The 24,353-nt window shown below is 33.1% G+C and overlaps 5 protein-coding genes across 6 annotated transcripts in view; 4 read left to right on the top strand and 1 right to left on the bottom strand.

Moving 5' to 3' along the window:
- The window catches only part of LOC123670873, a 221,384-nt gene that overhangs the window by 168,225 nt on the left and 28,806 nt on the right, over nt 1-24,353 (bottom strand). The window lies entirely within an intron of this gene.
- On the top strand, nt 2,458-3,850 carry LOC123673680 (jerky protein homolog-like). The gene is made up of 2 exons (XM_045608285.1): nt 2,458-3,246; nt 3,309-3,850. The coding sequence occupies exons 1-2, from the start codon at nt 2,458-2,460 to the stop codon at nt 3,831-3,833; spliced, it is 1,314 nt and encodes a 437-aa protein (XP_045464241.1). The 3' UTR covers nt 3,834-3,850.
- Nucleotides 6,345-9,136, top strand: LOC123670861 (protein FAM200A-like). Of its 2 annotated transcripts, XM_045604437.1 has the most exons (3): nt 6,345-6,829; nt 6,935-7,110; nt 7,169-9,136. In XM_045604437.1, the coding sequence occupies exons 1-3, from the start codon at nt 6,801-6,803 to the stop codon at nt 9,067-9,069; spliced, it is 2,106 nt and encodes a 701-aa protein (XP_045460393.1). In that variant the 5' UTR covers nt 6,345-6,800; the 3' UTR covers nt 9,070-9,136. The 2 variants fall into 2 exon arrangements, with proteins under 2 accessions (XP_045460393.1, XP_045460392.1); XM_045604436.1 differs by having other exon boundaries at nt 6,345-7,110.
- On the top strand, nt 11,301-15,802 carry LOC123670863. The gene is made up of 7 exons (XM_045604439.1): nt 11,301-12,151; nt 12,889-13,009; nt 13,194-13,538; nt 13,598-13,860; nt 13,916-14,251; nt 14,470-14,597; nt 14,660-15,802. The coding sequence occupies exons 1-7, from the start codon at nt 12,097-12,099 to the stop codon at nt 14,984-14,986; spliced, it is 1,575 nt and encodes a 524-aa protein (XP_045460395.1). The 5' UTR covers nt 11,301-12,096; the 3' UTR covers nt 14,987-15,802.
- LOC123670862 (piggyBac transposable element-derived protein 3-like) lies at nt 16,840-19,371 on the top strand. Its single transcript, XM_045604438.1, has 2 exons — nt 16,840-17,071; nt 17,290-19,371. The coding sequence occupies exons 1-2, from the start codon at nt 17,052-17,054 to the stop codon at nt 19,106-19,108; spliced, it is 1,839 nt and encodes a 612-aa protein (XP_045460394.1). The 5' UTR covers nt 16,840-17,051; the 3' UTR covers nt 19,109-19,371.

Genomic DNA, 24,353 nt, shown 5'->3' on the forward strand with positions numbered 1-24,353 from the left:
TATAAGCGGAAGTGGAATTATTCCATTCGCAACTTGTGTAATTGACCAAATTCAGAAATGTGGGTTTGAAATTTTATGCATAATAACAGATAATTGTAGAATAAACCAAACAATGTTTAAGAAATTGACCAATTCAAATTTTATTCCCAATCCTTTAAAAACTGGCAAAACTATATTCTTGTCTTATGATTTTGTTCATGTTATGAAAAATTTTCGAAACAACTGGTTCAATTTGAAAAATTTAGATAAAACATTTGTTTATCCTGACTTTGAAACAGGTCTTATCAAATATGCCAAATTAAGTGATGTCAGAAAAGTTTACGAAGCTGAAAAAAATTCAATAATTAAGAAAGCATACAAATTGAATTTCAAAACTTTATTCCCAAATAGCTTCGAAAGGCAAAAAGTTTCACTAGTTGACAATTTATTTCACGATACCACAATAGCTGCTTTGAAAGATTTTGGGTTTAACGACACTGCAGACTTCCTGCAGTTGATTGGTGGGATATTGTTAATAATACCAGTGTCATAAAGGGGATCGTTAGGAGAAATGAATTTTCTAAACCGATTTCGAATGAAGATGATGATTATGGAGTTGAGTTTTCGGAGAAATTTGTTGTGTGGATAAATAAATGGCATGATTTAGATTCCAACGGTCATCTCACAAATGATACTTACAAGGCTTTCGTTCAGAGTACTTCTACACTTTTGGATGTAATTAGGTATAGTTTCACAAATTATGACATTGAATATTTTTTACCGGGTAAATTCACCACCGAAAAACTTGAAAAGCGTTTTGGCAATTACAGACTTTTAAATGGTTGTAATTATAATGTATCATTGGATGCAGTTTTGAATGCGGAAAAGAAAATTAGAGTAATGCGAATATTCAAATGCAATAGATCAACTTTTTCCCTTGTATCGCTATTTCACACAAAAACATATTTCATCCTTTTCTACTGAAAATGAGGACTAGCGTAAATTCCAACCTCTCTTTAGTCAGTTTGTTTTTTGTTTCAGTGCAGTCCTGACGTAGACATTAGGCATAGCTTTTAGCAGGTTCAAGTTTAATTATCTTTTATTTTTTTTCGTAAGTATAAGTAACGGTAAGTAGGTAAGAATATAAATATTAAGCACCTCTTGACCATAATTGATCAGCATGTCATCATCTAGTTATTCATGTTGCATCCCAAATTGTGCGAATATTTATTATAGGGGTTCAACCACGAACAAGCACTTTTTTCGGCCTCCTCCAACTAAAATTTTAGAATGGGATAAAGCAATTAAATCTGTACATTCCATACAGACCTGCATTTTGAATCGCCTTGTTACATCTAGGAGCCAAGGAAAAAATTGTGAAGATGATTTATTTATTTATTTATTTATTTCAACGGTACAACCATTTTTTACATGATAACGAAATGATGGCATAGACATTCTTGAAGATTTAAAAAACTTTTTGGAATTCAAATCTAATGATAATAATAATAATAATAAAAACCACTTCGTAAGTTCAATTGATTTTTCAAAATTTAAAGATAAAAAGCCTCCCAATAATATGAGCGAAATTGATGACCAAGCTCTGGTTTATGTTTGTGGATATTTTGTAAAAAAATTTTTTGGTCTATTGTGTCATCAATGCAAAGAATGTCTTTTAAGTACTCAAGTATTAGAGTTTCATACATTCACAATGTTTAAGGAATACGGAGATCACAAGAGGTGCTTGCATTATGTATCTGAGGGATTGTGTTTTTACGTTGCTCATATGCATGATGTGATAATAGAAATTTTAGGAAGTCATGGTCACTTTTTGAATATATATGAGGAAATTCTTTGTTTCGTGAGAGAAAATATATCATTCAACTTTTTCAAATGTTCTGAACATTATCAGAGTGTTCAGAATATGTTGAATAAAGTAATTTTGGACTTAATATTTCATAAATATTTTAATGATACTAAGAAAAATTTAAGAAGAAAATATGTAACACAAAGGTCAGTTCCAAAGAAATTTCTTCATATATAGATTTTATCTGATAGAATAAAACTTCTTATTGTTCTTATCAATATTTACTCTTTTAGTTGTTCCACCAGAATTCGTTTTTATTGTTTGTTGATATACATAATGTATGTTTATTTACAAATTATACCTGTGATAGAAATGAGATTTTTAGTTACTGTCAGAATTTTTGTTTTTTTTTATATACAGTAGACTCGCAATAACGTGAACTTGCGATACCGTGAATGGCTCTATAACGTGAACAGAAATTCTGATCCATTGACTACTCTGTAACGTGAACATCGCAGAAATTCGGTAACATGAACAGAGACAGATAATCTAATTTTTTCGCTTACGAACACGTTCAGACTTGTTTGCATAGTCATAATACATTTAGTATCTCAGATTTATTGAAACAGTGAATATCGTACTTTGCGTTTACGGAATATCAGAGTGTAACGATGCCTCCGAAGTGTTTAACTCTATTTGAGAAAGCGAATATATTAGACGAACACAAAAAAGGTCTAAGTGTAACTGCTTTGTCTGTGAAATATGGCGTAGCAAAATCAACGATTTGTTCCATAAAGAAGAAGGCTGAAAAAATAAAGGACTCTGTCAATAAAACCTTGAAACCTAGCAAGAAGCGAACGTTGAGAAGACCGGAAAATCCAAAAATGGAAAGAAAATTATACAAATGGTTCCTAAATCAGAGGAAACATAATGTTCCTGTCACAGGAGATATGATTAAACACATGGCATCAAAATTACATGAAGAATTTAAAGAAACCAATAATTTCAATGCCAGTGATGGTTGGCTACAGCGATTTAAAATTCGACATGGCGTTAGATTTTTAAAAATTACTGGCGAAAAGCTATCATCGCAACCAGAATTAGTCGATCCTTTCAAGCAGAAGCTGAAGAATTTAATTCAAGAACATCACCTAAGTAACCATCAAATATACAATGCAGATGAAACAGGCCTTTTTTGGAAACTTCTCCCTGACAAAACATTTGTTGCCCTTTCTGAAAAAGCAGCTCCTGGATTGAAGATGGCTAAGCAACGTATTACTTTATTGGGGTGCGTGAATGCTAATGGTTCGCATAAGTTGACGCCTTTATTAATAGGTAAAGCAGCGAAGCCAAGATGTTTTAAAAATTTTAAAAATCCGTTCATCTACAAGCACTCAAAAAATGCTTGGATGACGATAGACATCTTGAAGACATGGTTTTTTCATCATTTTATTCCAGAGGTGAGTGACATGTAATTTTTTTACGTTTCGTATAACATAATGATATCAAACTCAAATTTCAGGTCAGATCCTTTCTGCGAGGTCAAAAACTGCCTCAAAAAGCAATTCTCATTTTGGATAATGCTCCTTGTCATCCGCCGGCTGAGGAATTACGAAGTTCAGATGGAATAATTTTCACTGTTTATATGCCGCCCAACGTGACTCCTTTGATCCAACCCATGGATCAGAATATCCTACGTTTAACAAAACTACATTACAGAAGGAGCTTATTGAGTCAAATTGTGAGTCAAAAGGAAAACATAACCGATGCTCTGAAACGACTTACTTTAAAAGATTGTGTGGCTCATTTACAAGTTGCATGGATCAAATTGGATGCAGAGATGATTTCAAAGTGTTGGAAAAATTTGTTTGATCGCACTGAAGATTTCACTGATGAGGATAATATACCTTTGAGTATGTTACAAGAAATGCTCAATAGAGAAAAAGTTGTTGTGAAAGATACAATATCACTCTTAATGGAACTTCAACCGGTAAGTAAAATCAGCATACATTTTCATTTCCTTCAAATTTTCTATATTTTAGCATGATAATAATGAAAAAGAAATTGAACGGTGGAATTGCGATGAGCTAGATATGAATGATGAAAATATTCCAGAAAACAGCGACGATGAAGATAACGATGTCGATATTGTAAGGCCCAAAGTTCCACATTTCGAAGCAGTGAAATCAATTTCCACTGTTATTTATTGGGCTGAAGAAAATTTTATGGAAATACAAGACATAATAACTTTGAAACGCCTGCAAGAAAAAGCTGTACTGGAAAATTTGAAGAGTAAACAAATTCAAACCAAAATTACACAATATTTCAAGTGTTAAAATAAATGAATTATTATAAAATACGTCACAAAATTTGCACATTGCCCTACCCCCCTTAAGATGAACACTTCCGATAACTCGAACACCCTTGATACATTTTGTGTTCACAGTATCGCGAGTCTACTGTATATATATATTTATTTAGTTAGATAATTATTTGCCGAATAAAGTAAGGAGGATTGGTTTGGGTATCAAGGCTTGAAACCCAAACCACTCCTCCCTATATTTATTTATCAATTTTATTTGTGAAATGTAGTTTATTTTGTATGTTAACATGGTGTCATGGTCATCGTGTCTGTTTTTTAGAATACATTTCTTAAAAATACTAAAATTCCTATGAGTACATATTTTTAAAAACAAAATTCATTAAGTCAGTTGCATAATAATTTTAGTATTATCAAAATGATATGCTACTGACTAAACAGGTTCTGCTTCTGAAAATGTGCCATCCATAGAAACTTTAGTATTCTTCGGATATGTTTTCCAAAAAAAATTTGACTTTTGCCAAAACACCTACGATATGAGGTGGGAGTTTAGTGGGTGAGAGCCCCACACAAGTCCTAGCAGCGTTACGTCACAAGCCCAGCTGCTAGGAAAGGCTGTTAGAGCTTCTTCATTCCTCAGGGCGAAAAGAAAAATAAAAAAAAAGTGAAACAAACAGAGCTTTACTTTCACTTCATATTGTTCTTTTGTTATCACCTCACTTTTTACAAAAATCTTTCCAGGATCACCGTTAATTTTTCACTTTGTTCCAGGTTTCGAACAGCTTATGTGGGAGTTCTGCCAAAGAATTCAAGATTCCAATTCTAAATCAACCCTTCGATTTCCTGGATTGTTGTCAGTAATCACAGAAATTGTTATTTTATTGTTAATCTTCAAATGAAATGTTTCCTTCTTCAATAGTTAAGTGATACAATACGATATATCTAATATTTCATTAATTTCTGTTCATAAATATCAATTTGTATATTATCTGCAATAAAAAATATTTCAATTTTAGTTGAGTATTATTACTGAGGTAAAATATTAACTTGGATGCATAACCTCACTGAAATATTGAACAAATTGAAATTGATATTACAGTTTTTTCACAATTTTCGGTGCAGGTTTTCATTCAAATTGTGAGTTATTTCGAATTATGAAATAATAAGGCGCCAAGTGCGCAGAATCAACATCGTTAGTTCCAATCCCTGCCCATAAGGTCGCCACAATCACGCTTATTTATTTTACCCCTGAGTCGTCACTCTTTTCCTCCTTTCTCTATGCCTGTATTTAAATAAAGTAAGTTCCATTTGCGCTGGAAGGACGCTCCGATGTTTCGCGCGCATTTGATGTAATTTTACGTGTTCACGAAATAAGCGGTAAGTACACCAATACATGAAATTCACATATTTAAAGTAGGTTATTGTGTATCTGTAAGCTTCAATTGTCGATTCAAAAAATATTTCCGGTATTTCAATGGCACATAAAAGTTTTATTCAAATTTGTTTCAAATTTAGTACGATCGGGTTATGAGAGTCACTGCAGTGCGGGCAATGGGAGTTGACTCCCATTGCCCGCAATCAATGTAAAGTATTTCAAAAAATTTATTCTCATTAATCTCTATTCCAGAAATGCCAAAAATACGTCAAGGGTCGACGAGTAAGGCTCAGTGGTCATCTGAAACACTGTCAAAAGCTGAGGTTCTCATAAGTCAAGGCCACTCTATGAGAAGTGCTGCTAAAACCTTGAATATACCTTTTTGAAGCCTCCAAAAACTTTTGAAGATGAACAATTCATCGGATCCACGTCTAGGACGACTCGGAAAAAGTTTTTTCAGACCAGATAAAATACTCATCTTCTATTTTTTATGGAGTCACAGCGATTCAAATAAGGAAAGCCGCCTACCAGTATGCAGAAGAGCTTAAAATTAAACACAATTTTGACAGGAACGCTAAAATGGCTGGACAAGACTGGCTAGATGGCTTTTTGAAAAGAAATGGGATCTCTGTACGAAAACCTGAAGCTACAAGTGTCAACAGAATAACGGCTTTCAATAAAAAAGAAGTCCAACTGTTCTACAAACTATTAGGAGATCTAATGGACAAATATAAATTTACTGCTAATAATACAGGGTCCGGCAAAAAAACCTCCCCGGTTTGAGTAGGCCACCGCGTGAGTTGTAGTGGGGGTAGAGATCGGGAGGGGGTATTGTTCCGTAGCGGCGTACGTGTCATCAGTGTTGCCAGAAATGCAGAATTTTCTGCAATATGCAGAATTTCAGCCTTCAAAAAGGGCTAATGAAGAAAAGAAGAATATTTCACGAAAACCACTAAAATATGCAGAATTTTTGAAATTCACATGTATTTGAAATTATTTTATTCATTTCATCTTTCATCCCTCAGAGAAAAGTTTTCTTTTCATCATCCATTTGTGACAGAGACATCTCACGGTTAAATGATTCAGCTACGAGCTACGACTCGAAATTATTGGCAATTCGACATCGAGATGGCGCTAGCAACAGCAAAATATTGCAGTGTGCTACATCTTTTTATAGAAACTGTAAACTGGTAAAGTCCCGACTCCCGACACTCCCGACTGTCGGTAATTTTACATTTCATTCTTCTGCCTTCTACTTAATAATAGTGCTTTGTCGCCATTATCATTTGATTTATGCTAGTTAACAGATTTATTTAAAAATGAGTTCAAGTGAAGAAGATTATCAGGGGTAAGAAACATCATTATATCAAAATATGTACGCATATTTATTAATTAATTATTTTATTTTGGCGAGACTACGACTTATATTAATTATTCTGTATTTTATTTTTAGATTTTCCATAACAATGGACAAATCGCAGCAGGCCTCTACAAGTTCCCATGGGAAAAACGATACAGATACACCCACAAAAAAAAGAAAATATCGTGACGAGTTAAGTGTGGACGAAAAACAAAAAGTTTTCAAAAGGAAGTTCCATTCAGATTGGAAAAATGAGGAAGAATTTAAAGGTAAAGCAATAATGAAACTGAAATGAGTTTATATTTAAATTTTTTTTTTGGTTCACAGGGTGGCTCTGTGAAGTGCCAAATGAACAAGGAAAATTCAAATGTCAATTGTGCAATTGTATTCTTTCACTAAGAGCTGGAAAACAGGAAGTAGTTAAGCATGCTAATTCAAAAAAGCATTTAGCTAAAATCAATGCGAGAAAATCGACACCATCGGTTAAAAGCATGTTTCAAGAATCCCAGACAGCAACTTCAATAAAGGACGAAATTGCGACAGCCGAGATTCGTATTAGTGCTTTTTTCGCAGAACACAATATTGCTGTTTCTGTAGCCGATGATCTCGTAGATTTAATTAAAGTCACCTGCAACAAACCTGATGTTGTTAAAGGAATATCACTTGCAAGAACAAAAACAACGAAAGTGATAAATAATGTATTATGCAAAGTTGAAACAAGTGAACTAATTTCAATCTTGAAGGTAATTAAGTTTAGCATTTTAGTAGATGAAAGCACAGACTTAAGTATGGATAAATACCTATGTATTTTAGTGAGATATGTTTGTCCCGAATCAGGTAATTTAATGACTAAATTACTTAAAATGTTGAAATTAGAAGCAACTGATACCACAGCAGAAAATATTTACAGACAGTTTAAACAATTTTTCAAGGCATGCGATATTCCTTTAACTAACATTATTGGGTTAGCTTCTGACGGAGCGAATGTAATGTTGGGTAAGCACAATTCCTTTATGACAAGATTGATGGCTGATACAAAAGTATTAGTTGTTTTGAAATGTATTTGCCATAGTGCAGCTATAATAGCAAGTACTGCATGCAATGTTTTACCTGCAGCTCCTGAGGATTTATTACGGGCCTTAAGCTCATATGTATCCGCTAGTGGTAAACGATCTGCTCAGCTAGCCGAATTACAGGAGTATCTGAATAATTCTAAAAAAAAAATTTTAAAACTGTCTTCAACAAGGTGGCTGTGCCTGCATCAGTGTATTGAAAGGGTTTTAGAAATGTGGTCTACTTTGCAGCACTTTTTTCTACTGGCCTCTACTGAGGACCATCTTAAACAAACGAAATTCATATTAGATGCTTTGAATTGTAGCGAGACCAAGGCCTACCTTTTATTTTTGAAATATGTTCTTAATTTTCTGAACTCTTTTAATGCGCTGTTTCAGGCCAAAACAGTCCTTATCCATCAATTAGGAGCAGAAAGCAGACGTATTTACTTCAAATTTTGTAATAACTTTATAAAACCAAGTGAAATCAAAATTGATGTTAACTGCAATCTCCCAATTAATTTTGTAGATATATGGAAAGTTTATTTAGGGTCTGACTGTGAAAATTTCATTTTAAATTTAGAAGTAGATGTACAAAAAAAAATTAGATTGAAATGTTTAGAATTTTATTCAGTTTGTTGTAGAGAAATGCAGAATCGTTTACCGATGCAAGATATCTTTTTTAATGAATTATTGTTTATAACACCAAAGATTGCTTTGTCATTAGAAAGGCCTGAGGAATGCCAACAAATTTCGGCGGTTATTTCAAAATTTCAGGCGATTTTAGATAAAAAAAATGAAATAGAAACAGAGTGGCGAAATATTCAATTTCACTTCAGTGATGAAGAGAAAATGGAATTATTGGAGTTGCCGATTTCCAAATTTTGGCATAGAATAAGAGAAACCAAAGATTTTAGTGACAAAAGTATATTTATCAATATTGCTACTTTAGCATTACTTGTACTTTCGCTGCCACACTCAAATGCAGGAGCTGAAAGGGTATTTTCAATAATGAATGATGTGAAAACAAAAAAGCGGAATAGACTTCAAGAAAATACATTGAATTCTCTTTGTGTATTGCGTAGCCATTTTCAAGAGACTGGAACAAATGCTGCAAAAATGTGTGTCAATGAAAAACATTTAGATTTGATGAAATCAAAAAATTTATATTGCTAATAAGGTATTATGTTGTGTTTTGAACTTCTGTTCTGTTATACCTATGAAATGAATAGGTAATTTTTAATTTTACTTTATTATTTTTTATTCATCAAACGTTTAAATTTGATAAAATCAAAAAATTTATATACCTAATTAGGTAGGTATTATGTTGTGTTCTGAACTTTATCTATATTATTTTTTATCCATTAAACATTTGTTGATTATGTTGAATTTGTTTTTCATTAACTTAGGGAGGTGGGAGGGTTTCAGCGTGAACCAATTTTGAATTTTGGCGCGTGCATATATGTCAAAATAATTTTGAATTTTGGCGCGTGCATATCTTTCAAAATATTTGCAGATTTCTGTAATGGCTACAATTCCCACAGAAGAAATCTGTAAAAAGAAAATTTGACACGAGCACCCATAGAAATATATAACAATATATATGTTATATATTTCTATGCGAGACATTTTTTGTTTAGAATGAAACAGGCTATCGGAAATAAATTTTTAAATGGTAAACAAATAATAAGACAAAAAGTTACATTGGAAATAAATTTTAGGGGTTGCGTTTTTCACCCCTTACAACCATGGGGTAAACCAAATAAATTACTGGCTAAGTGTCTTTTTGGTAGTACAAAACGTCAGGTTAATTTCAATATTGTAACTTTTTCAGTGCTTGTGAAAAAAATTGTTATACAAATTTTATGTACCCCCTTTAAGGGGCTGTATCTTAACAAGGGATGCTCCAATGAAGTTTCTTTATATGAAAGATCCTATCTTTTTTTCGATGAGGAATCACCTCCTTAAATGTTTTACACTTATTCAGTTACACCCTGTATATTATAACAGATATAACGTAAATTATATACACAATTTTTTAAAAAATCTCAAAAACTAGATGTGATGGACAAAATCTGAGAACTTTTTTACATTCTGCATCCAAAAATTACTCAGGAACAGTTAAAAAATCGCAGGCACCAAAATGTGTGTTGGCCTGTGTTATCAATAAGGGAAATATTACAACGAATCAAAAGCTTAACAGCTTGACAGGGTTGAATTCTTTCGAAATGTTGAAAACTATTGAAATTTTAGTATTAAGAATAAAAAGAGAATATTTTGTTTCATCCCTCAGTATTAGTGAAAAAATAATATTAACTTTTACAAAACTAAAGAATGACACGAGCTATGTTGTATTGTCTTTACTCTTTGGAACATCAGTTCCCAAAGTATAAAAGAAATTTTTTATGACATGCTAACTGTGTTAGCGGCATTATTGAAACCTGCGATCTATCTACCACCCATTGAGGAAATTGGTAATAATTTGCCGCAACACTTTGAGCAATTTACTGATGTGAGAGTCATTCTTGATTGTACAGAAATCTCTGTTCAGAGAACTAAATGCCTGTGTTGTAGAGTAAGATATTTCAACTGATAAAGAAAATCCAACCGACATATTCCTTCAAATTTTTCCTCTGGTAGATCAAATCGTCTTCCAGACAAACTCATTCTCTTTACAAAATAGTGGAGGCAAAAACAATTCATTCACTCCAACTAATACGGATGAGATAAAAAGTTTTTCTTGGCATAAATTTTCTTAAGGGTATAAAAAAAACTTCCGACTATCCGAGACTATTGGTCTTCAAGAAGTGAACTCAGAGATTCGTTCATGAGTTCCTGTATGCCAAGGGACCTTTTCATATGGCTTCTCAAGAACTTTCATTAGAACGATAATTATTCTGTTCAACCGAGACCTAATACAGTTGAATACGACAAATTATTTAAGATAAGACCTTTACTAGAAAAGCTCTCAGATTGTAACAGTTAACACCACTTGATATTTAGATTGGTAATGCGATCTCTGGAGGTTAATTATTAATTCAGCTTAGAATATTCCGAATTAATATCCACAATACTCCGACAGGCACGACAAAGTTATTTTGAAACATGACAATGCTCGCCCACATGTTGCACAGCCGGTGAAAACATACTTAGAAACGCTCAAATGGGAAGTCCTACCCCACCCGCCGTATAGTCCAGACATTGCTCCGTCTGATTACTATCTCTTCAGATCGATGACGCATGGCCTGGCTGACCAGCACTTCCATTCCTACGAGGAAGACAAAAAATGGGTGGATGACTGGATAGAGGCCAAACCGGTCGAATTTTTTCGCAACAGGATTCGTATGTTGCCAGAAAGATGGGGAAAAGTTGTAGCTAGCGATGGCCAATACTTTCAATAATTCATTTGTAACCATTTTTTCACAATAAAGGCTCAAAATTTGAAAAAAAACGGGAAAGACTTATTCACACACCTGATATAAATTTGTATTTATTATGTAATACCTATTTCTGCATTACTGAGATCGAATAACATTGCCGTGGGGAAATATTTTGAAATATTTGTATTTCTTGTTATTATTTTTCTTCTGTGTGGGAACTTTCGTTTGACAACTGGTATAGTCTGTGGTTACACTGAGAAAAATGATATGGCTTATATTTAATAAATGATTATTTGACCGATATTTATTTATAGTAATCTCAGTAAGCCAATAACAAGTATATCTGATTTCCATCAAAGAAATCAACAAATATGAGTTATTTTTAGTTAATAACAAATTTATTCAGGCCAAATTTATTTAGACCAAATATTATTCATTCCATGCAAATAAATGATTATTAGAAATATTTAATTCAAAGTATATATTTCAGTGAAATATACATTCGTTAATAGTTAACATATTTATTTGTCTACTCCACTCATTCTTTATACTTGTCGAATCTTGTCTTTCGCTATCGACCAATAGGACGAATCGCGGCGCCCTGCATGACCGTATTTGCGCAGGTCTGAAGGGTCCGCAGTGCGTACTGCGTACTCCACAGGAGAAGAGTTCAGTACACATACTTTCTTTTCGTAGTTCGAAGTAGTATTACTATTATTTATTATAGACTAAGATCAGAATATCTATATCACGCAATCATAATATTTATATGTATTAGTTGTGACTGTGAATCTGAAGATATCAAGGCATAAGTATACCGAATATGGAAAACTTTTTGGAGGAAGGAGGATTGATGCATCTTAAAGAATCTCTGGAGGGTAAGTGTTATGCATATAAAATTAATTCTGCTAAATGTGTACAAGAACACAATATACACGATTAATTTTCGTGAAATTAATTGTTTCTGGCCAAATTTTGATCATGGATTACGAAAAATTGTGTTCTGTTCTAGTTTTTAGAAAAAAATCGCAAAAATTTCCAGAGTAACCCTACTTTATTTCGTTATTTCGTTTTCTTCTGGTCTATTCCTTTGATGTATATTCGTAATAAATACAAAAATATAGATGTGCAATACGAATTTACCATTTACATTGCCAGAAATGGTCAAAAAATGAGAATTCCTTGCAGGAAATCCGCCATATCAAATTGGATTTAAGAAATCTGACGGTGGATTTTGCAGTGTTACCGGTTAGTATCAATTTAAGATTATTTCATGATAACTGAATATACTATTACCTCTTATATCTATGATATCTGTAATTAATACGAAATGGAAACACTGACATACACTTCTCCAGAAGGAGTTATGGCGGAATAGATAAACAATGAGGAAATTCTTATTTTTGAGCATTTCTGGTAATGTAAATCGTGAAATTGTATCACAAATCTATCTTATTGTATTCATTATGAACATACATCGAAAGAATAGTACGGAACAGAGCGAAATAACGAAATAGAAAAACTTTGTGATTTTTTTAATTCTAAAACGAAACACCCTTTATACGTATGTTAATAATTATTCTCCTATTTTGTCAAAGATTATACTTTGTTGTAGAAAATGGAATAGATTCAATTGACCTAATAACACAACTTGTACAGGATAAATCGTTCGAAGAGACAGTGCCTCGATTGGGAGATCGATTGAAGATAAAAAGGAAACTATCCCTTTCTCAAAAGTGAGTCGTTCATTACATACCTACATCTGCTTTTTTATCACCATAACCTTAGCATTCTTACACTTATTTCGTTGACTTGGAGACTACTGCATGATATATCCAATATTTATTTAAATGTGCATGTATTTAGTTAATCTATATTACCCTATATTTTGATTGATTTATGTTTAAAATATATCTACAGGACTTGTTATGATGAGGTAACAGACCAAATTTCTACGAAGAAAATCATAATAGACGTTCCGGATATCCATGCAACCCCATCTGAAGTACAGTCGTTACGCAGTACTTCCTCGATTGATTTGGATTTCACATCTACACCGATTGTGTTCAACATTACACCTACACCTGTGTTGTCCAGTATTATAATTGGAGATAATACATTCCACTTGGAGCAATTGTTGCAGAATTCACTCATGGGTAGGGCTATTATCGAACTCTATAGAACGAACGGACAATTATCAACAACTTGTCAATCTTATTTGGTGGAGTTAATCGTTCAACATTTGATAAACATCCAACCTTTCAGGTAATAATGAATATAACTAAACAGTTTTTAATTTAACTAATAACTTTCTTTCTTTCAAGGAGACTAACGAATGAGGACTTTAGAAGACTATCGAAACATATTGTCGAACTATTTCCTGGTGAATTACACCAAGTATATTTCACCTCTCCAATAAAAAAAAGAAATTCCAAAGATAACAAAAGTGGGGTGGCGAGGGGCAAACTTGTTGACAAATATAGGAATAGGCTGACATTCCTAAGAAAATCAGGAATCATTTCTGCTAAATATACAGATAAAGAAGAGATTAATACACCTGAACCTAATGAAAGAAATCTTGAAGATGGTATGCAATTTCATAGTTTGATTATATTTTAGTATTACTTCTGAGTTTTTTGTAGATGACTTCGAAGAAGATTTGGTTTGGCTGATACATAACAGGGAACCCTGGGGAGAAGTGATAAATAAATGGTCTCAGACCTTTGAATATAGGAAACAACTCATCAGGCAGGATATAGAGTTTCAGGAGATTTTACAGAAATTTCCCATTATCAAAAATCCCCTAGGATACACTTTAATTGACATTGATTTCAAAAGGACATTCCAACCACAGTATCAATTAATTTTTAAAAAATTCGAGCCTATCTTCCACAAGCTTTTGGAGTTGAAGAAGAAAAACTTGAATCATGGTGATTTACTGATTGTAGATCTCATTCAATCGGAAAAAATTAATGTTGGTAAGATCCCAAAACTCAAATTACTGTTACCTAATAATCGTCTGAAGTATTGAAAGAAAGTCCCATAATTATTACCATTAACTTCATCCGATACCTACTCCTAGTCTAAACTTTCATTACTCCTATTCCTTTACATAATTAAGATTGATTTTGGTAGATATTCAATATTGGAAGATAAGTATCCTATATATATTCTAATAGAGATATTCCATTTTCAGAAAGTCGTCATTACTACATGCTTACCTTATTGGCTTCCCTTTTACCACAAAAATCATATGGAAAGAAGGGCAACATATGGCACCCTACAATAACGGACAGCGTGAAGGGTGTTATAGTACATATTAAGGTAGGTTATTCACATTGAACATCAATATCTTCAATATCAGTAACTTTATTATTTTTTATCAGATTCCTGCTGAAATCGAGGACACAATTAATAGCAAGAGGAAATTTCTATCCAAGTACAACCTTCCTCTACTTCCTTTTGTGATTATACAAGGGCCATCCATTTCAGAAATTGAAAATGTTTATGTTGTCTACAATGATATCATTTATCGTTGCGATGGGGTACTGAAAGCAATTGATATATGTTTTCAGATTATACATATTTTCAACTTAAGATACCCTTATGAAAGCGAGAACATATGGATGTTTATTCAAATAGGTATGTACAACCTAAACACTCCTTATGATAAGATACCCAATATTTTGGATCTTGTCAACAAATGTTCATAGAAATTCAAAGTTCTTCAAATACTGGTTGCGTCAATCTTTTAATTTTAGCTCACTCGATCAACTTTTGTTTTCAATAATGGTATTATGTAAAGAATGTGGCAAGAAGCTTGCTGATAATAATTCTTATCTCATTCACATTTCAACAATTCATAGATTTTTGAGTAACTTTTCATGTGGCCAACAGGATTGTCCAAGGAAGTTCAATACTTTATCATCTTTGAAAAAACATACACAAAAATTTCACTCAGAGAAAAATGTGGCCAAAAATAAAAATTCTGAATCTAAATCCTCTTCTAATAATTCTTTCCATTATGACAATGAGGTTTTATATGATGAATGTCCAGAACTGTCCGAAAATTCTCCTAATATTGTAGAAACTATTTTGCAAGATACATTTGAATTGCAAATGTTAACTTTTGTGAATAAACTATATTCTCATCCTGCCATCAATAGATCTGTTGTTCATGACATTATAGGCACTACTTCTGAGCTGATCAATAACATATTCTCAAATATCCTTTTAAAAATTGAAGATTTACCAAATCTGCAAGGTCATTCATCCTATAATGAAATTATCTCAGCGCTATCAACGGATATTTTCAAATCTTGTAAATCAGAGTATAAACGGTTTCAACTTTTGGCAAAACATAATTTATATTTCAAACCAGAAGAGTATTTCATTGGCTACCTCCCTGAAAGTAGAACCTCATCTATTGCTAGTACATCACAAGTACTCACAAAACAATGTAAAGGCGTAATTATATCTCTCAGAAAAATTCTTAAAAAATATTTAGAAACCCCTGGTGTTCTTCAATACATGTTGGATTATATCAAAAATGAAGAAGAGGTTTCTGATATATGAGCAGCATGTTTAATTGTAGCTTATGGAAATTTATAAAAAATAAAATGGGGAATAAAACGATACTTCCTTTATATTTATATTATGATGATTTTGAGACTGGAAATGTTTTAGGAACCCAAGCAGGAGTTCACAAATTAGGGGGAGTTTATGTGTCGTTTGCTTGTATGGGGCCAGAATTTGCACCAAGATTAGAAAGTATATTTTTGTGGGGAATATTTTACTCGTCAGATCGTGTTACTTTTGGCAATGAGGCTGTTTTCAAAGTCTTCTTAGATGAATTGAAATTCTTGGAAACTGTTGGCATAAATGTAAATAACAAACAAATTTTCTTTGTTGTACCAGTTTTTTTAGGCGATAACTTGGGAGTTAATTCAATTCTAGGCTTTCATGAGAGTTTTTCATCGAACAATTTTTGTCGTGCATGTTTTTCTCATAAAAATGAAACAAAATTTATGACTAGAGAAAATAAGAATAGTTTGAGAAATGAAGATAATTATAACATACATATTGAAGAGAACAGTCATGGAATAAAAAGTTCTTGTATGTGGAATGAATTATCTTATTACCATGTCACTAAAAATTTGCACTTTGATATAATGCATGACTTGTACGAAGGCATTTGTCGTTACGATTTCGGTAGAATTTTGAAATTTTTCATAAAAGAGAAAATTTTCACTCTGGAAACCCTTAATAGAAGAATCAAATACTTTAATCATTCATCTGTAGATGTAGGTAATAAAATTCCATTAATTCCAACAACACAAATTGAAAAGCAAATAATTATTATGTCATCAGCAGAAATGCATGCATTCCTTACCTATTTCAGTTTTATTGTTGGTGACTTAGTGGATGAATCAGATGAGGTATGGCATTTTTATCTGTTACTTTTCAATATAGTGCAGATAGTGATAAAACCATCGATTAATGAAAGCGAATTGATATATTTGGATAATTTAATTCATGAGCATCATTCCTTGTATATTTCTTTGTTTAACCCATTACAGCCCCGTGGCAACTTAAGTTGCCACGGCGCATTCGACTACATTCTATGCGCACGCGCATAGATATTGAAGTTCCATTGGTAAATTCCGGTCATGTGATATGTCCTGTCTCGAATAGCACAAACGTCAGTCAGATATTGTCAAACAGTGAGTTAGTGTATAACGATTTATTCAGAGCTCTTGAACTTTTTCATTCACCATAATGGCCGTCGATGAGAGATTGTAAGTATTCTATTTCAATAATGCATGCACATTTGTATTTTTGTACCAGTTTTATTCAATATGAATTCAGCAGTATATTTCTTCTTCACAGTAATATTTTCATGCAATATTTTGCTTTTGCCATACGGGCAAAGTTTGATGGCAACTAAAGTGGCCAACGGGAACACGTGACAACGGTTTCTGCAATATTTACATTTCTTACTGAATGATTTCGACAGGTATACTCGTGGAAGATCAGGCACTGGATTACTTCTTCATGAATTAATTGACCTTATCGAGAACGATGAGGACATATCAGCCACCAATATAGCCATATGTCCACCTGATGAACTTCCTGGTGCAGATACAGATAAGGACTCTGATTTATCGGATGAAGAGGTAGTTGGAGATTTTGACCACCTTCCTGCCCGTATATTACGCTCTCAGGTGGAAATGCAGAATCCAGAAATCGATGATGATCACGGCAATCCAGTCGTCCAAGATGAGAACCATTCAGAAGAACCTAGACCGACGACTTCTTCGCAGACAAGAGTAAGAAGCACCAAACGTAAGCGTCCCACAGAACGTACTTGGAAGCCGAAAATGAATGGGTTATCTTCAAGTATTCCTGAACTTGAATGCGAATACCGACCGGTAGCAGAAGATCTTCTGAAAGAAACGGTAAAAAGCCCTATTGAGGCTTTTAGGGCTTACTTCTCGGAAGATTTATTGAGTCATATCGTAACCGAAACTAATCGTTATGCTATGCAGAAACTCGTTCACAACCTGAATGCCACTGCTGAAGAAATGATTACATTTGTCGGAATTATGTTGATGTCAGGTTACCACCCTCTTCCATATAGAAGACTCTACTGGAAACAAGATCCAGATGTTCATTCGCACTTAGTTTCCGATGCCATCCGTCGAAACCGATTCGATGAACTGATAAGTTTTATTCACCTTGCCAACAATGAAAACAATGATGGAAGTGATAAAATGTACAAGGTCCGACCTATTTTTGATCACCTCAACAACTCTTTCAAACAAATCAGTCCTGGGCCCACTATTAGTATCGACGAGAGTATGATTCCTTATTACGGAAGGCATGGGTGCAAACAGTTTATTCGCGGAAAACCTATCAGATTTGGGTTCAAGTTATGGGTTGCCGCGGATCCATCTGGATACATCCATCATGTTGAACCCTATTGTGGAAGTTCAACTCGTCTTCCAGAAACTGGACTCGGTCAAGGAGGTGACGTAGTAATTGGACTTGTAGACCACATGAAATTGTCAAAGGGTATTCGACTCTACTTTGACAATCTTTTTACATCGGTTGGGTTGTTGGAAGAGCTTAGTTCTAGAGGACTTGGTGGAACTGGTACTCTGCGTGAGAATCGCTGTAGTGTTTCAATGAAACTTCCAGATAAAAAAACGTGGAAAAATAAACCCAGAGGTGAAACATCCACCAGTTCTTCAGGAGATATTTTAGCAGTCCGTTGGAATGACAACAATGTTGTTACTGTACTTACTAATTGTGATAATGTACATCCTATGTCAAAGTCAAACCGATACTCCAGAATTGAAAAGAAGGTCATTTCTGTCAAAGTACCAGGTCCTATTGCTCGTTACAATAGTAACATGGGTGGAGTAGATCTTTCTGATCAATTTTTGGCTTCCTACCGAAACAGAATCAGGTCGAAAAAATGGTGGTGGCCTTATTTCTCTTGGACTGTGGATGTATGCAGCACACAAGGTTGGTTACTGTATCGTCGCCTTGGGCATGATATTCCTCTATTGGATTTCAGACGTCAGTGTGCTATTTTCATTCTGAAGTCTTACGGCAGTCCTCCAATGGTAGCAGGAGTTCGATCATCTCTAGAGTTCACACCAGCTCTCGAAGAAATAAGAAAAGATCGAACAGATCATTTCATCGAAAAAGGTGAATCCAAGTATCGCCGTTGTAAAGTATGTGGCAGGCGTACAATTTTTGTATGCAAGAAGTGTGAAGTTCCTGTTCATCCTGATGAGTGTTTCAAAATTTTTCATGATGTAAAATAATAATATTTTATGTAATTTCATAGGAAATATTATACGGTTGAATCACAATAGATGTATACGATTGATATGCTAGTTTTATTGTACTTTGGAAAATTTCTTCATGAATTATCCCAGTGGCAACTTAAGTTGCCGCTTCATAGTAACTCTCCTGCATGTTCGATCATTATTTTTATAACACAATATCACTTTTTGAGTCTAAATAACTCATCAGACAAAGTTTCAGTTGAAAATCTTCACGGGGGAATTATGGGCTTTAATGGGTTTGAACATCTTACCCCAAAATTACATTTTCTTCTTCATTATTCACGAACTATACGTAATATAGGACCACTTTCCAGGGTTTCTTCCATTCGTTTCGAAGCTTTTCATAGAGTAAGCAAGTCGTACAGTAATGTTACATCTTCTCGTATTAATCTACCACTCAGTTTAGGGGTGAAACACCAACTCAAATTGGCCTACCGTTTTCTCCTTGGTAATGGAATTTGCGACAGTATACAATTTAGTGAAACAAGAACAGTTCCTTCCGAAACACAAGTTTCTTTTTTGAAAAGTGCTGGGTTTGAAGCATCTTGCCTTTTCATTAGCTGGCTTAAATTGAATGGCATAATGTTCAAAAAAGGATTGATTGCTCAAGTTGATCGAGTCGATTTCGGCGAACCAGTATTTGGAATTATTGAAGAAGTTTTCGTAACAGATGACCAAAAATTTTATTTAGTCTATAAGATGATCGAGTGTTATGGTTTCATTAAACATTACGAAGCATATCTTGTTGAGAAAGTTCTACCAAAGAATTATATTATTAATACAAAATCGTTGTACTCACCTTTTTTAACTCATATTCATGCTAATGCTGAAGGAAATAAATTCATTTCCTCCGTGAAACAGGAAATGTGATTGTGTATGAATTATTATTTTTGATATTTAGTTTGATTTGTTGTACCTGAATTTTGTTATGTTTCAAGATTTTTGTTTGAGTTATAAAGAATATAAAATTAATCACAATGATGTTTTTCTATTAACCCCTATTTCCAGAACTCAAACTTTTTCGTAATGGGTAAAAAAAATTAGGAATAAAAAAATATAATAATAAAAATTTTTTTTCATCATATCGTAAATTATACATAATAATGAATTCTACATCTAATTACGATTTGATTATGATACTGAATATAAAAACTACACTGAAAATTTTGTAGTGTCCTTTACAAATTTATTCTCTGTAATTATAAAAATCCTTTGATATTACTTTTCATTCCAGTCTTGTGTCATGGAGAAAAAATAAAACTTTTCAAATATTCATCGAAATTAAACAATTACAAGAACAGTTGATATAAATTCTTCCTTAAAATATCAAGATATTGGAAATAATCTGATTTCCACATTTCTTTCTTGAATTACTGTATTGATTAAGGTTGTTTTTTCATTTATTTCCCATGAATAATATTTACTCAGATTGTGAATTCATTTATAAAAAATATACAGAACTTTCTGTATGGCAATCTTTACAGAATTACCTTTTGAAAATTATGAATATCTTTCGATATTAGTTTTTATCGCAGATATGCTGTCATGAAAAATAAGTTATTTTGTAAAGATTGCCATAGAGAATTTTTTGTATATTTTTTATAAATGGATTCACAATCTGAATAAATGTTATTCACGGGAAATAAATGAGAAAAACGACCTTAGTCAACATAGTGTTATGGGAAACAAATGTTTACTACTATTCAAAATTCGAAGAATATTCAATATTTGTTTATTCGACAATATAATTTTACTATGAATAACAATTTACTTATAAATAATGAAATTGATGTTTTGGATTAATTCACATTATTAATAATAACACAGCGGATTCCTATAGATAATTATGTTCATTATAACTGATAAAGAAGCTCATTTCAGGCAAAGAAAAGAAATTATTCATTATTAATAAACATATTTGGTATGAATAAATATTTCTTTGAGGAATTCTAATAAAGCATTAATTTCTGAGGAATAAATCTTTATTGCGCCATATTTGAATGAAGCCCTTATTAGGTATTAATAAATATGCATTATAGTTAACAAACTTTTTTCTCAGTGTAGGAATGGAAATTGTCAAAAGGAGGTTATCGGCGATTTTAGATAATTTTGAGATTGAGATCTTCTGGAAAAATTTTACTGAATTGGAGAATATATGAACCCAAATCATCCGTGTAGTAGGCGATTATTTATCTGATTTGGATAATTCCCTGTTTGGTTTATGATATTCTGAATATTTCTGGGAAATACGTTTTATACGTGATTATGAAAATTTTCTTCCACAAGGCCTATCTCTTGTATTGAATTTACCCTGAAGATCTGAGAGAGTCATTATCTGAGATTTCTGTTTTGTTAGGATTCCCGGTGATTAGTTCGAATAACTGTTGGACTTACACGAAGAACAGCAAGAAGATCCTTTTCCCTCGAACAACAACTGAGAGGTATAAATCCTTTTGTATTTGGTACAAAATTTCTCATAGTATTTTATCAGGGTTCTAGTGCCTGGTTGAATTTGAAGAATTCTGGTGCCTGGATATCTTTGAGCATTTTAGTGCCTGGTTACGTTCAGGAATGGACTAGTTTAGTGATGTTGATAATACTATATTTGACACGATAGAATTAAAATATAGAGCAAAACTGATAAATCAGTGAAAAAATTTTGAAAATCCATCAATAAATGACTGAGAAATAGATTATTTAAATTTACGTATTTTAGCGCGGAACGTCTTTGGTCTCCGACTCGTCTGTGACGTCACGCCACTTGCCTGTGATCGCTACACCATAAATTACGTTTGAATACTTAGCCGCGCCAAGGCTCTCGCGCCGTTTGTAGTTGTACAGTGTAGTTTTAACTCGAGTTTTGTTTTTATTTCACCGTAATGGAAGAAGGCTTCGTGAAAGGACAAAGTGACAATTTGCCTAAAATAGATATATTCGCAGTGATGGAGTTTCTTTCTTCAAATCCATCTTATGTCAGTGCTGAAATAAAAGGAGTTAAACTTTTCAAGTAAGTATCTACTTTTGAGTTTGCTTCATCATGGTTCAACTTATAACGATGATTTATTTAAAAAACGTTTCATAAACAGTTTGTAGTTAAGTACTGGTTGTTGAAGTCTATCCATTATCAATGGCAAAACATATTTATCTGAGGAGTAAAAAGAGAAAAAAGTTATGTTTACTGCCCGTATAAAATCCGGTATGAATCAATTCTATCTAAGTGGACTTGATATTGACGGGCGTCATATCGTCTTGTTTATGTTTTAAAACATGAAGGAAGATAGTTCGCAATGTCAATGGTGTTTTTTGTGTGTGAATTTAAAGATTTCAATAAAATTCCAAAAAAGTAAGGAACCTGCCACTACAACCTTTCTCGATAAATTTGTAACTGAATGTAAAAATCGTGCAAATAATGACCTATTTTATGGATATCAACACTAAGATGAAAGTTTCACTTCACTATCTGATCTGCAAATACAGGAGTGAAAAAGACGAATTTAGTGTGAAAGATTTTATAGAATTTTGTAAGCACAATATTACTGAAGAGCAATGTGTTTTGATAGAAAAAGCGACAAAAGATCAACCTGCCACTTCTGTTTGGTTTGAACCAAAGATTAGGGAGAGAAAGATAGGAAACGAAGCGACCCAGACGACGCCAGCGACATCTGGTCCGTCAGTTGTGAACAAAATTGGTTAAAATATTATTAAGGAGGCTATTTATAAAGATTAGATTAATCCAATCTAACCTAATCTTTGCTTTTGAGTTAAATCAAAACGTAGCTCTATCTAATATTGGTGAGTTTTTCCTGTTATTAATTGAATCACAAATGTATAGATTAAATATCACACAAAGGAATTGAAAACTGAGTGACATTGTATTTCTTTTTTTGTAGAAAGATTCTGCGTTTGCTGTGAACAAATATTATCATTTGATAATTTTTGAAAAGAGGGCACTTGAAGTTACTTGAAGTTGTTGAATGAAATTATCAATTCAAATTAGTGATAAATGCAATAAGATGAAATTGTTTTTCTTTTTTCTAGATGTTACAATGGAATCAGAAGGTTTTATAGAAGCAAGTAGCAGTTCGGCCACCCCCAAACGTAGTGGTAGTAAGCTGAGCCCCTTAACCAACCAGAGAATTGAAAGAATGAAGGCTAAAATCAATTCTTTGAAGTGCAAAATATTTAGGCGTAAAGTTCCCCACTGTTTTTGCAAAGGAAGACCCATCGAGGCTACCAATAGAACAAATATCTCAATATTGATATGTGAATCAAAACGATACCTTTCCAAAGATGCTCATATTATTTTTGCTAATGAGTTGAAAGCAAACTTTGTTAATAAATTCAACAGAAGATATGATGATGACTTGAAATAAATGTGCTTGTTATGGTATTATGCTTCACCAAAGGGTTATAAAGCATTATCCAAATCACTCAACTTAACTGTTAGGAGTTTGAGAAATTGGCAGGCGAAGCTTAAAATTTCTCCTGGTATAAGTCCAGCCATAGAGGAATCGCTCAAAATTAATTTTAAAAATTGCACAGACCAAAAAAGAAAAATTTGCATATTGATTTTTGACGAAATTTCTCTTAGTGAAGAGATTCATTATAATAGGGCGACAGATAGAGTAATTGGAGTTGTTGATACTGGCAACATAAGGAGAAATGAGAAGGCTACGTCTGCACTTGTCTGTATGGTAAGGGGCATCGTTTATAATTGGAAATTCACTTTGGGGTACTGGTTTTTGGGCCGTTCGGCCACAAATGAATTTTTACCATCAATTTTTTCTGATTCCTAAAGTACTTATGTTTTTTTTTTTTTTTTTGTAGATATTTAGAAATGTATTTCAAGCCAATATGGGCTGAAGGACTTTGGTCGATGGCCTGTTGATAACATATCAATAAAGATCAGTTATTATTATTATTATTATTTTTCTGATTCACTTGACTCTGCGTTTAAAGCAGGACTCATAGTGAAAGCTGTAGTCTGTGATCAAAGTCCTGTGAATCAGAATGTGGCCAGGCAGCTCAAAATTTCAGTAAACCAAAGTTGTTTTTTCAGAAATGATGAGAAAATTTTTTTTCTGTTTGATGCTCCTCACCTACTGAAAAGTGTTAGGAATAATTTGGCGAAATATGACCTAATTTATAAAAATAAAACTGTTAGGTGGAAATACATTGAATCAGCTGGCAAATCTTCAAACCCTCTACGTGTGCGCTTGCT

This window comes from Harmonia axyridis, chromosome 1 (genome assembly GCF_914767665.1).
Source record: "Harmonia axyridis chromosome 1, icHarAxyr1.1, whole genome shotgun sequence".
Lineage (NCBI taxonomy): Eukaryota > Metazoa > Arthropoda > Insecta > Coleoptera > Coccinellidae > Harmonia > Harmonia axyridis.

Bases quoted from the DNA above. Each gene is read 5' to 3' on its own strand.
- LOC123673680 (XM_045608285.1), top strand. From the start codon at position 2,458: ATGCCTCCGAAGTGTTTAACTCTATTTGAGAAAGCGAATATATTAGAC. The intron at 3,247-3,308 runs GTGAGTGACATG...CTCAAATTTCAG, and splicing joins TTCATCATTTTATTCCAGAG to GTCAGATCCTTTCTGCGAGG.
- LOC123670861 (XM_045604436.1), top strand. From the start codon at position 6,855: ATGTACGCATATTTATTAATTAATTATTTTATTTTGGCGAGACTACGA. The intron at 7,111-7,168 runs GTAAAGCAATAA...TTTGGTTCACAG, and splicing joins AAATGAGGAAGAATTTAAAG to GGTGGCTCTGTGAAGTGCCA.
- LOC123670863 (XM_045604439.1), top strand. From the start codon at position 12,097: ATGGAAAACTTTTTGGAGGAAGGAGGATTGATGCATCTTAAAGAATCT. The intron at 12,152-12,888 runs GTAAGTGTTATG...ACTTTGTTGTAG, and splicing joins TCTTAAAGAATCTCTGGAGG to AAAATGGAATAGATTCAATT. The intron at 14,598-14,659 runs GTAGGTTATTCA...ATTTTTTATCAG, and splicing joins GTGTTATAGTACATATTAAG to ATTCCTGCTGAAATCGAGGA.
- LOC123670862 (XM_045604438.1), top strand. From the start codon at position 17,052: ATGGCCGTCGATGAGAGATT. The intron at 17,072-17,289 runs GTAAGTATTCTA...TGATTTCGACAG, and splicing joins ATGGCCGTCGATGAGAGATT to GTATACTCGTGGAAGATCAG.